The 14,660-nt window shown below is 39.0% G+C and overlaps 2 protein-coding genes across 2 annotated transcripts; both read left to right on the top strand.

The window, feature by feature from the left end:
- The first annotated feature begins 1,600 nt into the window (after positions 1-1,600).
- Positions 1,601-6,129, top strand: LOC131962960 (transcription elongation factor A N-terminal and central domain-containing protein). Its single transcript, XM_059328076.1, has 2 exons — positions 1,601-1,679; positions 2,953-6,129. Exon 2 carries the CDS (start codon positions 2,958-2,960, stop codon positions 3,861-3,863), a length of 906 nt encoding a protein of 301 aa, XP_059184059.1. The 5' UTR covers positions 1,601-1,679; positions 2,953-2,957; the 3' UTR covers positions 3,864-6,129.
- A 4,689-nt stretch (positions 6,130-10,818) lies between these two features.
- Positions 10,819-11,785, top strand: LOC131962941 (ras-related protein Rab-9A-like). Its single transcript, XM_059328056.1, has one exon. It carries the CDS (start codon positions 10,877-10,879, stop codon positions 11,483-11,485), a length of 609 nt encoding a protein of 202 aa, XP_059184039.1. The 5' UTR covers positions 10,819-10,876; the 3' UTR covers positions 11,486-11,785.
- Positions 11,786-14,660: the final 2,875 nt, after the last annotated feature.

The following is a 14,660-nucleotide window of genomic DNA, read 5'->3' as shown; positions in this document are numbered from 1 at the left end:
ACTGTTTGGCATTTTGACTGTTGCCATTTGTTTGTTTGGAACTAGATGTGACCATATTTTGACAACAGGGTGGAGCTGGGAGGAGGGAATTAAAAGCTGACTCAATTGGTGTTCTTTTTCCATGTTTTTAAAGGGAAACACCAACTCAGTTTTAGCAAAAAAAAAAGCACTGAAATGATTGTCCACAAGAAGCTTTGAGTGCTAGCCAACCAATGTTCTGCAAGGTAAAATTGCTGATTTTGCCAATAAAGTCTGGTGGCTTTAAAGAAAGGATAGATACCAGCTTCAATTCACAATTATCAAGGGCTGACAGCAAAGCAAAGGGGGTTATATAAAACAAAAAGCAAAACAGTGATTCCAGGTTTTCCAGCGTAAATATTTGGTGCTTTTATAAATCTAATATGAAAAGAAATTACAAATATTTTGGTTTGGACTGATGGTCAGAAAAAACAGAAGATTGAATGATGCTTGGAGGGACTTTTTAAAAAAAATATATAGATCAAATAATTTTAACAACTAATTCATATTTAATTTCAGCCTTCCCTTTCAAGATGTTTTAGGATCAAATTGTTACAAATAATTAATGAAAGAAGGTCTCTCCTCATCTTAATACTTTTCACACAGTCCCCAAATTGCACTTAGATATTGATGTCATATTCAGTGTGCTACTTTCCCCATTTGAACAATGTTTAGATTAATACCTCTTCAACCAGCCACGGTTTCTATATTTTCACTCACACACGTCACTCTCAAGTGTGTCATTACAGCAACATCGGACATAATAACAACTACCTCCAAACTAGTCTGTAGTGGTTTTGACACACGGAAGCATTTCTTGTATTTGCCCCACAACCATAAATTACCCAACACACTCATTCATCTTCCTCCTGCATAACATGTAATTGCACAACAGCTGGAAAGGCTTGCTCCATCTTGTTGTGAGATACCATCCACTCTTGACCTGTCTGGAGGCTGTTTGTGTGCTTGTTTCTGCAGGCAGAGTCCAAACATGCAAAGTTGTAGCTTGTGCAAGTCCTCCAACAGCATCACAATATGTGCTTTTCATACAGATTCATTCATAAAAAATATTTACACCCTCACCTCCTTCTATGATTCGCCACGGGCATTAGTTCAGCTTTGTTGTTATTGTCAGAACGTAGAAAGGAGCTGTGCAAATACACAGACATCTAACCTGGTTTCTGCATTGGAAATAATCTGAAAAGCCACATGCACACAGCTAAATCCCATAATATAAAGAGCTAATCCTGCAGTGCATTTTAGACTAATCACAGCGTTACTGCAACACCCTATTACTGTGATACAATAACAGATTTAACACACCACAAAGTACTATAAGGAGGATTATAGGATCCAGCATGGCACTCTCTTCACTCAGGCTCACAATTGAAAAGGTGTATTTATTTACAATCTTTAGAAAAATGATCAAAATAACCTTAACGTCTAATAACAGAATTAGGTGTTTTCCATGCTCAGCTCTCAGTATTCACTGTTCCTTCATGCAAACTTAGTTCAAACAACTCGGCATGAGGGTCTAATATGAGGCTACAGCTCCATCTAGAGGTGAGTTCAAGCAATTTCCTGTTTTGAAGAAGGATCCAACATGGCTGCTTCCCTGCAGACGTTTTCAGACGGAAGCTGCAAACAATGAGGGATTTCAGGTAAACAAACACAAACAGACACATGTAGGAATAGTTTATATGTAGATTGGAGCATGCTGCAACACCACCAGACTGTGCAAGTTAAATGGGACAATTTAGCCTAATTTGCTTGTAGGAAATTAGTCCTGAGTTTTGTTTTAGGTTCATATTGATAATTTATCAAATAAATTGAAAGTCTGCAATACTGGGTGCATGGTTTTACTCTAGTGAACTGTATTATGTATGCATTATGTTCCTTTGGTCCTTAATCCATGCAGCTATGATCCCCAGCAGCTCCAGCTCCTTCTGTGGAGAATTATACCACATTAAAACCAGTAAGAGGACAAATGTCTTAACTTACTGTACATACCACTTGTCCTAAGGGTACAAAAAATGAACCACCTTCACTAAACCCCTTAAATAAAGCAGCTTGGTTGAATGGTAAACCACAAATCTATTTTGCATGAAGAAACGACCTGTCACTCATCACAAACTTGGTGAATATAGAGGGGTTCCCTCTTTGTAGTAAGGAATAACGGGATTTAATCAGTGGAATGTACTCATGAATTGTTTACTGTTTTACTGAAGTTGGGATTTATTTTCATTTTTATCGCTAAAGATACTGCATAGGTTTAGACATATTTTTTTTGCAAGCATGCATGCGTGCATACATGCATACTTTTTATGGTTTTTGTGACCCCTAAGACAAGACTTGCCCCCTGTTGGTGTGCAGCTTTCATGGATATATGAACAAAGGCAATGAATAACTTTTTCTCATGTTGGGTCATTCTAGTAAAAGTAATTGAATTTCAAGTTGAGAAAAGATCGTTAAGGGGGTTTTCTCTGCCGTGGCGGGTCATTTTTGACCCCTTAGATGACACAAGGGTTAAAAATACTGATTTTAAATAGTCAGATAAGAATCTGTTATACAAGTCTGATGATGAAGATATTTCTAGGAGATTCTATTTGATGTATGCATATAGAGTTAGTTTTAGTGAGTATACGATGGAGTAAAGAATTGTGTTCAAAATCCGCTTGCAGTCTGCAAAATGCCAGCCAGCATGCTTCTCTGGCTTCCTGACACACAAGCCTCTGTGCAGCATGTATATTAGCAATATGGTCAAAGTTCAAGAAGTCATATGATGAAGAAGACTCTCCCAGTTGTTTGCAAGCTACAGTTAGGAGTGTTTAATTACCAGTTAAAAGGTCCTTGTGGTTGCTTTTAGTTAATCATTTCTATTAATACTTTTACAGTAAGTGTTATTTTACTATTTAAGTGTTTCTCTCTCTGCAGCCAGCATGGATACAAGAGAACTAGTGCGCTGTGCTCTGCAGATCGAGAGGTCCAGTGCAGACAGAAGCTATGGGAACATCATGACCCTCCTCGGTGACCTTGATAAGGTTCACATCACAGCAGATCAGCTGGAGACGACAGACATCGGTAAAGTCCTCTACAGGCTGCTGAAGAGCTGCTCTGATGACAGCGTGAAGAAGACGGTGAAGAGTTTGTTGTCCAAGTGGAAGAGACAGTACAGCAGCGACACCCGAGGTGTGAAATGCACGGAGCTCTCTCGTAGGGTTTCTCCACTACATGATGCAGAGGCTGGAGGAGTTTCCAGCCGGGGGGATTCCCACGCTGCCTCAGAACAGACATGTGACATTAAAGCTGCAGAGATAAGAGCTAAATGTGTCCAGCTCCTCCTCGCTGCCCTCTGCCCCGAACCTCCTGCTCACGACAAGGCCGCAGAGCTGGCTACAGACATCGAGCTGCACCTCCACGAGCTCCACAAATCCAGCCAGGCCAAGTACAAAGCCTGTGTGAGGAGCAAGGTGGCCAACCTGAGGAATCCTAAAAACGGGCATCTCCGTGAGGGCCTCCTGAGCGGCTCGCTGTCACCTGACGCCTTCGCCCGGATGTCAGCAGAGGAGATGGCGAGCGCCGAGCTCCGGCAGCTGAGGGAGGAGTACTCGTCCCGAGGTGTGAGCGAAAGGCAGCTGCCACAAGGGGTGGAGGGGACACAGACGCAGAAGATAAGATGTAAAAAGTGTGGGGGGTCGGACTGTAAGGTGACGCAGGTGTCCAGGGGGGCGCTGTTCCTGCCGGCGTGGGTGAGACAGAGCGGCGCTGACGACGACGCCATGACCTTTGTGACCTGCAGCGGCTGTGGGCAGCAGTGGTACCACAGCGCCTGGGTCTGCCTCTGAACACCAGAGCATCATTCACTACAACTCTAACTGTCAATTAATCATCTTAGAACCAAGAATGACAAAAATTTACTTGTTGTGCATCAAAAACTTTGCATTTTTTATAATGAATTTTAGGAAAATTTCCTCCCACAGTCCAAAAACATGCACTTAGGTTTAATTGGTGACTCTAAATTGCCCGTAGGAGTGAATGAGAGTGTGGTTGTCTGTCTCTATGTGTCAGCCCTGCAAAAGTCTGGCGATCTGTCCAGGGTGTACCCCGCCTTTCGCCCAATGTCAGCTGGGATCGGCTCCAGCCCCCCGCGACCTGAATGTGGATAATCGTTTAAGGAGAATGAATGAATGCAATAGTCCGAAGAATATACCATCATCTGCATAAAAGTGGACTTTTTATGCAATCAGAGCAGTGGTATCTGCATTTATCAAAGACTTTTTAATATGTGCACTATTTATATTTGCATTGCATGAAAAATTTCCGAAAATCGATACATCATCACAAAACATAATATTATGATACCGATATTTTTTGTTTGTTGAAAAATGCCTTCTCAGAGCTTTGGTGGCATATTAATGTAACTGGTTTTATTTGGCCAAAGGTACAAAAATCACAAAAATGTTGCTAAATTTAAAAAAGCAAATGCAAGATTTCACTTTTGAGGAGCACAAATCAATTAGTTTTCTCGCATTTTGACTGAATAAAATGTCACTTTATGCCGATTTTACTATTTTGGCTCTAATGTCATTGTGTTTAACCTCAGATTTCATGATTCTGTCTGGTTTGGATTGAGAAACTTTTTATAGCTTAATAGCTTTTTTTTCTATAGCTTTTCCAACTTTTTATAAAGTTGGAAAAACATTGCATTTGAGGCTTTTTTTTAGACTCCTGAAAAGTTGAAAAGACAAAATGAGACAAAACATTTTCCTGCAGCCTATGAAAAAGTATTTTCTCTTAAACTGAGACTGGAATGCAGAGAGGAAACAAAGCACAGAGCATTCCTCCCAGGACGGAGGTCATACTTGTGGTTTATACATTTTGAGCATGCATCCTTTATTTTGTATGTGCATTCACCAGGAAATTGTGTGATTACCATTCAGCTACAGGCTGAAATAGCCGAGTCGCCGTCTGTTGCAGCTCCCGACTGAAACCACAACTTTTAAAGAAGTAGCTGTCGTCATCGTCTTTCCGCTGAATCATTTCCTGCCTCCTGCAGTTAATCTACACTTACTGTGGATCATTTAAATGCTTTTCCTGGCTTCTCTTTCTAATGTGGCTATTTGCCGCTCGGAAGAATGATGCAGAGCAACCGCAGTCTTGACCTTTGACCTCAATAATTCTGTTTGCATTGATCGTAAGTCACACTTAAATTCCTTGAGAAGAAGAAACCCCCCCGAGCTTCCTACAATATCCCGTTTATTTCAGTGGATCAGACATGTGACTTTAGAAAACGGCGAGCATGTGAGTCAGTAATCTGGCCTCTGGAGCGGCCTCGGGGTGGATATCCCATGGTCCTTCACTCAGTCGACGTGGCACAATGACTCCGTTACACGTCATTGTGACATCACATCTTAGACCTTTACTCTGCAGGCTGAGGAGTTTCAGAAAACTTTTTAAAATATCTAAATTTTCTGACATGATAGTGGACGAGACGTACATTTTCTGTCAACTTCTCTGTCCTCTGCAGCTTTTAAAAGGACTTATCAGGGGAGATAAAATCCCTTTCTCATGGTTCTCATCAGATATGGAACTGAAACATCTCGATACAGCAGCAGGAGTGTGGCTGTTTGGTTTCTGTCTTGTGTTTCCTCTCAGATGCTCCTTATCTCCAGATTCCACCCGTGAAGTATCGGGTGGCCTGTCAAATCTGTTGCTTTTTATACTTTCTCTCCCTCACACACACACAGATACAAACAGACGAGTCACACTACAGATAGGAAGAAGTTTTGGGCTCCTTGAGTAAATCTGCAAACCTGCCGAAAGTAGAAATTTCTGATTATTTTTTGCTTATTTAAGCAGTGCAAGAGCAGTGACAGTGCAGAAGTGATTTTTAACCCAGTGGTTTCCAACATGTTTCACAAAAGTCAAAGTTTGTATAAACTTTGATACAATAATGGTATAAAATGACGTCAATAAGCACACAAAGTAACATCATAACAGCCTTTACTGGTTCAGAAAAAGTCCCTGAAAAAAATTTCAGTCAATAAAAACATGATTAGCTTTTTGTTTTTTCTGTATTATTGGGAAAACATCTCAGAATTCAGACAAAAGTTTTCATGGAATTAAAAACAAGTTATTGTTTTTCTGGAGTAGTGCAAGAAGAAAGTTACATTTTTTTTGCTCTGTTCTGAATGAATTGCAAAATTTAATTTTTATATCTTATATATATATATAGTTTTTTGTCATTCATCTCATTAATTTAGTAAAGTGAGCAGATTTTTTTTCTAGATAAGTATCACATTAAATCAGAATAATTTTTTGTATTTTTTTTTCAAGCAAATGCAATACACTGCTGTACAATAGTAATTAACATTATTATGATTACTATTAGTAGTAGTAGTAGTATTGCAGCCTTGAGCTGAAATCTGATTGTTGGCCCTTTTTAAAAAAAATATATATATATTATCAGTATCATTATAAACACATGGTACTGAAAAATCATTAAAGTAGGGATTTTTTTTTACAACCTGAGACCCTATTAGATAAATGAGTGTCTATGTGAATATTTGAACCATAAACTTTATATAAAGTCTATGCTCTGAAGTGGTGAAAGCAACCCTTCGGATGTTAGAAAACACCGCTAACCCTTTCTGAGTGCATGTTTAAAATTGGATATATTGCAGATAATTGATTTCACATGCACCAGAGAAAGACAAAAAGATGTGCAGCACAATAAAACGTGGATGCTGTGACATCCAGCGGAGCGCATGATGAGGAGGCGTGTCTGCCGGTCATGTGAGCGTCATCAGCGGCTGCGGGGCCGGAGAGCAGCGGGGACACCGGAGCGCCATGTCACCGGCTGACAGCACCCAGCTGGCGGGATGGAGAAGGCGGCTTTAGACGCAGGAGCCGGGCAGTGAGCGCCACACCGACAGGTGCAGTAACCGACATGCTAAAACTTTACATTTCAGTGTCGAAAATGTCCACTTTCTGTCGTTTTAATCGGTCTGTGAAGTCGTGAGTGTTAGCGCACCCATTATCGGACAGCTACAGTTTATAGCCAAGCTTCCATTATCGGACAAATCGTTATTTTCCTTACCTCTTTCAATAATTGTATCGCAATATTGACGCCTACTAAACGCAAGTGAGCAGTTTTCAATATTCAACCACGTTAGTGAAAGTGTATGCTAGTTTTAAAGTGATAGAGATTCTCTCGATATTGTGATAAAAGTGTTAAACGACACGAAAGTGCTGGTGAAGTAGAAAAACTAGCAATAATATTAACCTTTGCAGGGCTGGGCTGTATGTCCGATAATGGAGCTAAGGAGGGTTTGCTCGCTTAAAACTGCAAAAATGACAATATTACACTGCAAATAACGATGGAATGATTATTTAATAGTTTTTTAAAGTGTAAACATGTTCTGTACTTATGACTGGAAGTTAACTGTGCTGTAAAATGCAGATGGTTGTTGTTCCCCTTTTGTTAGTCATAAATCTTTTTTTTATGGATAGTAAAACTGTTATTGGATCACTCTTGGCATGTTTCTGAATAAGCAACTTGTTCACTAGTTTGATACATTGTCTGTTAATGGAAATTTTATATCTCATAGGTTTAGATTAGATCATGTGTTTGGTTGGTTCATGACTTTATTGAAGCCTTTTCTCCTCAGCTGAATGAAGCACATGACTCCTGTGTGTGTGACTGTGTGCCCATTCATTCCTACGACTATTGAATCGCTTCTCTTTGAAACAATATTAATGTTTCTTCAGGAATGACAGGAGCAGCACTGCAGTCTGTATTTAAAGGTCCCAGGACAAAGACATCATTTACCCGATTCAAGTCCCTGGGCTGAACGTGCTCGTTGCTGCCAGTTCATGTGACATCACAGTCCATCACTCATGTGTTTAAACTCTGCAAAGTAGCTGAACTTTTCCTAACAAGCAGAGAATTTTGGCCTAATTGGAGACTGCAGACTTGACTCTATATATATGTCTATACTCCTGTTGAACTTCCATGAAATCATAGTACAAAATAAATTGCTTAATATTATTAATTAGTAGAAAATGAGTCTAATGTTGACTGGTTCCAATATTTCCAATGTGACAATTTCATGCTTTTCTTTGTAGTTTATGGTAGTAAACTCGATATTTTGTACAAAATAGATAGATTTTGGTGTAGTATAACTTTAAAGGTTATTTTATCTGTACACTGGTGACTGTAAACCTGACCAAATTATTATTATTACATTATTATAATAGTCCCCTAACCTGAAACCTTCTACTCCTAGCGGTCCAAAGCTTCACTGCCAGTGGTGTAAACAGCAACACTGGTGCTCAGAGCAGTCCTGAACTGACCACAGTTGCAGATATGCGGAAAAATAATAAATGGGTTTTATTTCTGTTTAAAAAGTACCATGCCCGAACACCAAAATTAGATAAAACTTTTAGAAAATGTGCATACAAGTTTTTATGCTAGCTTGAGGGTTGTTTTATATTTTTCGCAAAATTCTTGTAGTTTTTCTTCTTCTTTATTCTCTAGTTTACTGACTGATTAGCCTGCAGCGATACATTACACTGCCATCTGCTGACCAATGTACATTTATGCAGCTTAGTTCCTAATTACGATTTTCTTTAATGCGACATTTAAAAAAATTAGCATCTACTTTAATGGGAACACAGCTGCAGTCCACTGTGGCGAGATTAATCGGCGCTCCATCTTAACTGACGGATGAGGTGATCTTAATGTCACAAAGCTCCGCCCTGCTCTTGCTGAGATTTCCCCACCTTCATCTCACAGATTTGTTCTGGTATGTGGGTGGAATGATTGCCATTCAGCTTAAACTGGTATGTTAAGCATGCGAGTGTGTGGTATGTGATTAAATTTGAGCTTAATAAACCCTCATTAGTCGCTCCTCTTTGCTGCTGAGCCGCTGTGTGGGTGACTCCTTCGGCCTCTTGGTGATCTGTGGAGCTAAATTCTGTCACATTGTTGACAAAATGGGCTGATAAAACAGTTTAGCCATTTTTTCCTGTTGTTGAGTCACTGGTGGACCACTCACTGGCCTTGTGATCAGCGTCCATGTGATGTGAAGGACAGATTATTTCATAACTTGACACACACTGTAGGAGGTTCATCAGTTGTGTAGTTTAATGAGTGGGCTGTGGCTGTTTTAATATGATTATCTAGTTGACTGACTTTAATCTGTTCTTACTGTGTGTGTGTGTGTGTGTGTGTGTGTGTGTGTGGAAACATGTAAACAGTTTTATGACCTCGCAGGCACTGTGTTAAAAAGTGAAAGCTGATAAGAAAACAGTTTGTTCTTATCTCAACTTTATCTGTGAGGCCAAAGGTAAAAATCAACCCAAGTTATTATTATGTCGTACTGTCACGTTCGCAGGCAGTCAGATTGTCTATTTAAACTATTCTGGTTAATCTTTTAAGAATTTAAAGCAGGGGTCTCAAACTCAAATTACCTGGGGGCCGCTGGAGGCAGTATCAAAATGACCAAAAAAAGACATAAGATTACTTAAAAAAGACACAAAATGACCAAAAAGAGACACAAAATGATTGAAAAAAGACACAAAATTACCAAAAAAAGTAATTAAAGGGACCTTAATTAAAAAATAAAGAAACAAATTAGAACAAAATAGACTGTTAAGTCCAATTTGATTGGTAATTAATGCCTTCATTATTAAATAATGATTAAATGTATTCTTATTATTTATTATTCAAATATTATTTTTGGTACATTTACTAGCCGATTAATTAAAATGTAGGGGTGCACCTGCAATTTTCTGGCCGATCACCGATTTTTAAAAAGCCTGACCTGCTGATTCCGATTTTTTTATAACTCACAGCATACACCTTCAATGTTTGAATCTTATTTTATTGAAAAACAATAACACAGCAGCTTTTTTCTCTAACAAATAAAGGAAATCACAATGTCTGAGGTAGTTAATAAAATATTTAACTTAAAATAAATAGCAACAATTTACAGGACAAACTAACAAAAGAACTACAACCATATGCCCAAATGCAGCAGCTTTGTGGCTATTCAAATGTTAAAATAAATAGCAAATAGACCTTTGCGGAGGTAGATAAGATCGGTTTGACGTAAAAGAATCGGCCGATTGCCGATCCTGCAAAATTAAGGGAATCGGTGCCTACCCCTATTAAAATGTTAATCAAGGTAAGTTGGAGAAAATTAGACTATCTTTATCTGGCTGCTCCAGTAAATTTGGGAAACTATGGGGCCCATTCCTACAAGTTGTTAAGACGACAGATCTCCCACTTACCCCTGACTGACATGACAGAGGCAACTTAGAGGGGTGGATGTGTTGCTTCTGGTGTGTTGAGGGTGCCACTACTCTGATTTAGGATGTCTGTTGCTATTTCAATTACAGTTTAGTATTACCTGACTGATGTGCCTGTGTTTGTTTTTATTTTATTTATTTTTTGTTTTTGTTTTTTGTGGCTGTTCTGGTTCTGTGGGTTGTTCGGGTATGCAGCAATACTTCCAGGATCACTCTTGTTTTTTGTTGTTTGTTTTTTCTATAAGAAAAAAATGACAAATTTATTCTTTGTATGTTTTAATACTGTTGTACTCATCTGCAAAACCCAATAAAAAAAGTTTGAAAAAAAAAAAAAAATGTTAATCAAGGTAATAAATGATGCATTTTTGGACACATCTGCAGAGTGTGACTCTATAAGAAGAAGCAGAAGCAGATTTTTACTTTTGCTCTTTGCTTCCTAAGTCGAGTTGTTTTTGTTCTCCTCAGGTTGAACCTCTTCTTTCTGCTGCTGGCGTCTCCAAACGTCCCGTGTTGAGTCCTGAGTCCTGTTTGTCTCCCTGCAGCCATGATGTCCAAGGCGGCCCTCCTGAAGGTGATCCTAGTGGGCGACGGCGGCGTCGGCAAGTCTTCGCTCATGAACCGCTACGTCACCAACAAGTTCGACTCGCACCTCTTCCACACCATCGGCGTGGAGTTCCTCAACAAGGAGTTGGAGGTGGACGGCCACCACGTCACCCTGCAGATCTGGGACACGGCGGGTCAGGAGCGATTCCGCAGCCTCCGCACGCCGTTCTACCGCGGCTCCGACTGCTGCCTGCTGACCTTCAGCGTGGAGGACGGCCAGAGCTTCAGGAACCTGTCCAACTGGAAGAAGGAGTTCACTTACTACGCCGACGTCAAGGACCCCGATAACTTCCCCTTCGTGGTGCTCGGCAACAAACTGGACGTCCCCGAGCGGCAGGTGTCGGGGGAGGACGCTCGCCAGTGGTGCCGCGACAACGGCAACCACCCGTACTTTGAAACGAGCGCCAAGGATGCTATAAATGTAGCGGCGGCCTTCGAGGAGGCGGTGCGCCGCATTCTGGCGTTGGACGACAGAGCAGATCACCTGATCCACACCAACACGGTGGACCTGCAGAAGAAGAAGAGTCCCCAAGAGCCCACCTGCTGCTGAGCATCGAGACCCTGCAGGAAGAGGACCCGGTGTGATGGACTCAGATAAACTCTTAATGACCATAATCTGTTTTTGTAAGCAAATATTTTTCAGATCTAAGCTGAATATTTTGTGCCAATATTCAGCATTTGCAAAGTCACATAGTTAGTCATTTTATCAATATGACACAGTTATAGGTATGGAAGAGGATGAGGGCCACACAAGAAAAAAATATTTGAGTTCCGAAAGTGAAAATTCTGAGAAAAACGTCAGAATTCTGACTTTAAAGTGAAAATTCTGAGAAAAAAGTCAGAATTCTGACGTTATTCTCAGAATTCTGACTTTAAAGTGAAAATTCTGAGAAAAACGTCAGAATTCTGACTTTAAAGTAAAAATTCTGAGAAAAAAGTCAGAATTCTGACGTTATTCTCAGAGTTCTGACTTTAAAGTGAAAATTCTGAGAAAAAATTCAGAATTCTGACTTTAAAGTGAAAATTCTGAGAAAAAAGTCAGAATTCTGACATTATTCTCAGAATTCTGACTTTAAAGTGAAAATTCTGAGAAAAAAGTCATAATTCTGAGAAAAACATCAGAATTCTGACTTTAGAGTGAAAATTCTGAGAAAAAAGTCAGACTTCTGACTTTATTCTCAGAATTCTGACTTTAAAGTGAAAATTCTGAGAAAAAAGTCAGAACTCAAATAATATTTTCCTGTGTGGCCCTCATCCTCTTCCGTAAATAGGAATTAAGTGACTAAATCTAATAGTTTTATGTGACTAATGTCTGTGTGGCGTGTTCAGTTCAGCTCTTGTCCACACGAGGGCAGTGTTGAGGTTTGCTACAGCGTTGTGAGAAGATGAAAATGCTTGAAAATTAGCCTGTTAGCCAAACTTACTGACCCACTTACCATGACGCCACCCAGTCAGAAACGTAGCCTCTGATTGGTCAACAGACTCAACACAAGATGTCGTACATGAAAACATGAATAATTGTGACCTAAGCTATTCATTTAAATTATGGATTTATTTTACAAAGTCTCCAAAAAAGATCTTTATGTGTTCGTACATTATGTCTCATCGCTCCTGTAAGCTGTTTATTTTTTAAATAACATTTCATTAAACATCCTGTTTATTTTTCATGTCCCCGATCTTCAAAGAATCGACGAATAGTTGGTGAAAAAAACTGTTTTTGCTTGAAATACCCATCTTTTAACCTTGTATTGCTGATGATTATTTATAAAAATCTCAAAAATATTGTGATCTATTTGATTTCCTACATGTCACTCAGGCCTTTTTTAAGGTTTAGGATTATTAACGTGTACAAAACACTGATGGACAGTTAATGGATATTTCTGATGCATGTTTTACAGATGTAGTTGCTGATAGCTGCATTTAAAGGTCCTTCAGGAGTAATTTAGTTGGTTTCTGAGCGTCTCAAATACGGGGATTTCCTGCTTTTCTCTGTACAAAAAGTTCTCTAAATACAAACTGCAAAAGCTTTTAAAAAGACTTCCTCTGATGGAGCTGTGGCTACAAGTGTTGCACCACAAAAAGAGAAGTCCTGAGATTGTTGTCTGCCTCTAGATGCAGATAAAATGTGATTTAGTTCCACAAACTGCCATCAGATAACAACAAAGTTTTCAATATTTAAATTGCTGTTAAAGATATTTATATCACTATTGTTTCCATCTATAACTCCTCTTGACATATAGGTAGAAAACACTGTCTTTATGGTAAGTAAATTAATAAGATTGAGTAATTTGGTGCATATTTTATACAGTTAAAGCACCAGATCAACTAGAATTAATAGGGGTTTTTTTTTATAATTTAAAAAATTATTTAAAAATCCAGCGTTTTGTTAGAACCAGTGATGGAATTTAGTGTCTCTCTAAGGCTGGGCTTACACCAAACGATTTTCACAGTCCCAGACTAAAAACTGAAAGTCTTTAGTAAATCTAGGAGTCTTACTGGAGTCACAGCGCGCTCCCGTCATCCCGATCGTTAAGTGTAAGGTAGTAATCGGCGCTGTTTCTTATCAGTCTTTTCCTAATCTTGGGTTTGCGATCATATCAAACGTGTTTGATATTATCGCAAGTCGCAGTGACGTAACACAATCAACAACCAATAGATGAGCGGGTCCAGACCGGCAGTAAAACCACTTCGACAGGAAAAAGTAACATCACAATAATGTCAGAAAACTCAATCCTAAATACAAATATAGAGATGTAATATATTTATGGCCACAAGCGGGATTTTGGGGGCGCTGTTTCTTAGTAAAAAGAACAGTAAGCAGACCCAGTTAAAATGTATAAATAAATGTATACATAAATAAGTAATAAATAATTGATGATGAATGTGTGATTAACTAAATGAAAGTTGATAGAGCTGATAAGTATAATTATTCAATTAAACAAATAATTAAATAGGACATAAATGTATATCATGAATTCTTTTCTACAGTTTCCTTTCCTTTATTCTTCCTTATATCTATTTTACTGTAAAATAGTCAACTTTTCATGTCAGAAAAACAGAAACCCCTTTTCAGCTTTGTGAGGGGCATTTTGTGGCATCTTCTCCTCTTCTTTTTGTTGTTTTTTTTTCAACACAAACCACTGCACACACAAAAATTGCATGGTAGGTAAAAAATGCTAAAGGAAATCTAGTTGTAGTCTTGTAAATAGTGATCCTGCAAGATTCACAGTCTTTGTAGAATCTCAGTCTGAGACTAGGCTGGGACTAAAAACTCTCAACAGTTGTCTTTAGATATGAGCAGGTGTGAGCCTAGAGTTTTCCAGGAGTCTTTCCAAATCTTTTCAAAGTCTTCTGATGTATAGGTAGCATAAGAAAGAAAAGAAGCTACTTGTAGTTGTGGTTAGTTATTATTTTCCTGTATTTATTGATCATTACTCCTCTCAGCATGAAATCTGAAACCTGTGTAAGACTCAGATGTAATTACACTGTGGAAAATCTGCATTAGCAATGCCTTCTTTTAGAAATGACTCCCACCTGTTTTTACAATGGCAATAAAACAGCAGCCAGCAAAAAAAAAACCTGTCTTGTGTGTGTAATTCACTTTTTTTCTCTAAATTAAGTGCACTATGCTGTGTGTCCACAAGAGGGCGCCAATGCACCATAAATTCAGACTTCACAGGAACATTGGTGAGCTGTTATCTCCATTTCAAGTGTAATTTGTGTGC

Source organism: Centropristis striata, chromosome 24 (genome assembly GCF_030273125.1).
Source record: "Centropristis striata isolate RG_2023a ecotype Rhode Island chromosome 24, C.striata_1.0, whole genome shotgun sequence".
NCBI lineage: Eukaryota > Metazoa > Chordata > Actinopteri > Perciformes > Serranidae > Centropristis > Centropristis striata.
This window is presented reverse-complemented; position numbering and strand designations above follow the sequence as displayed.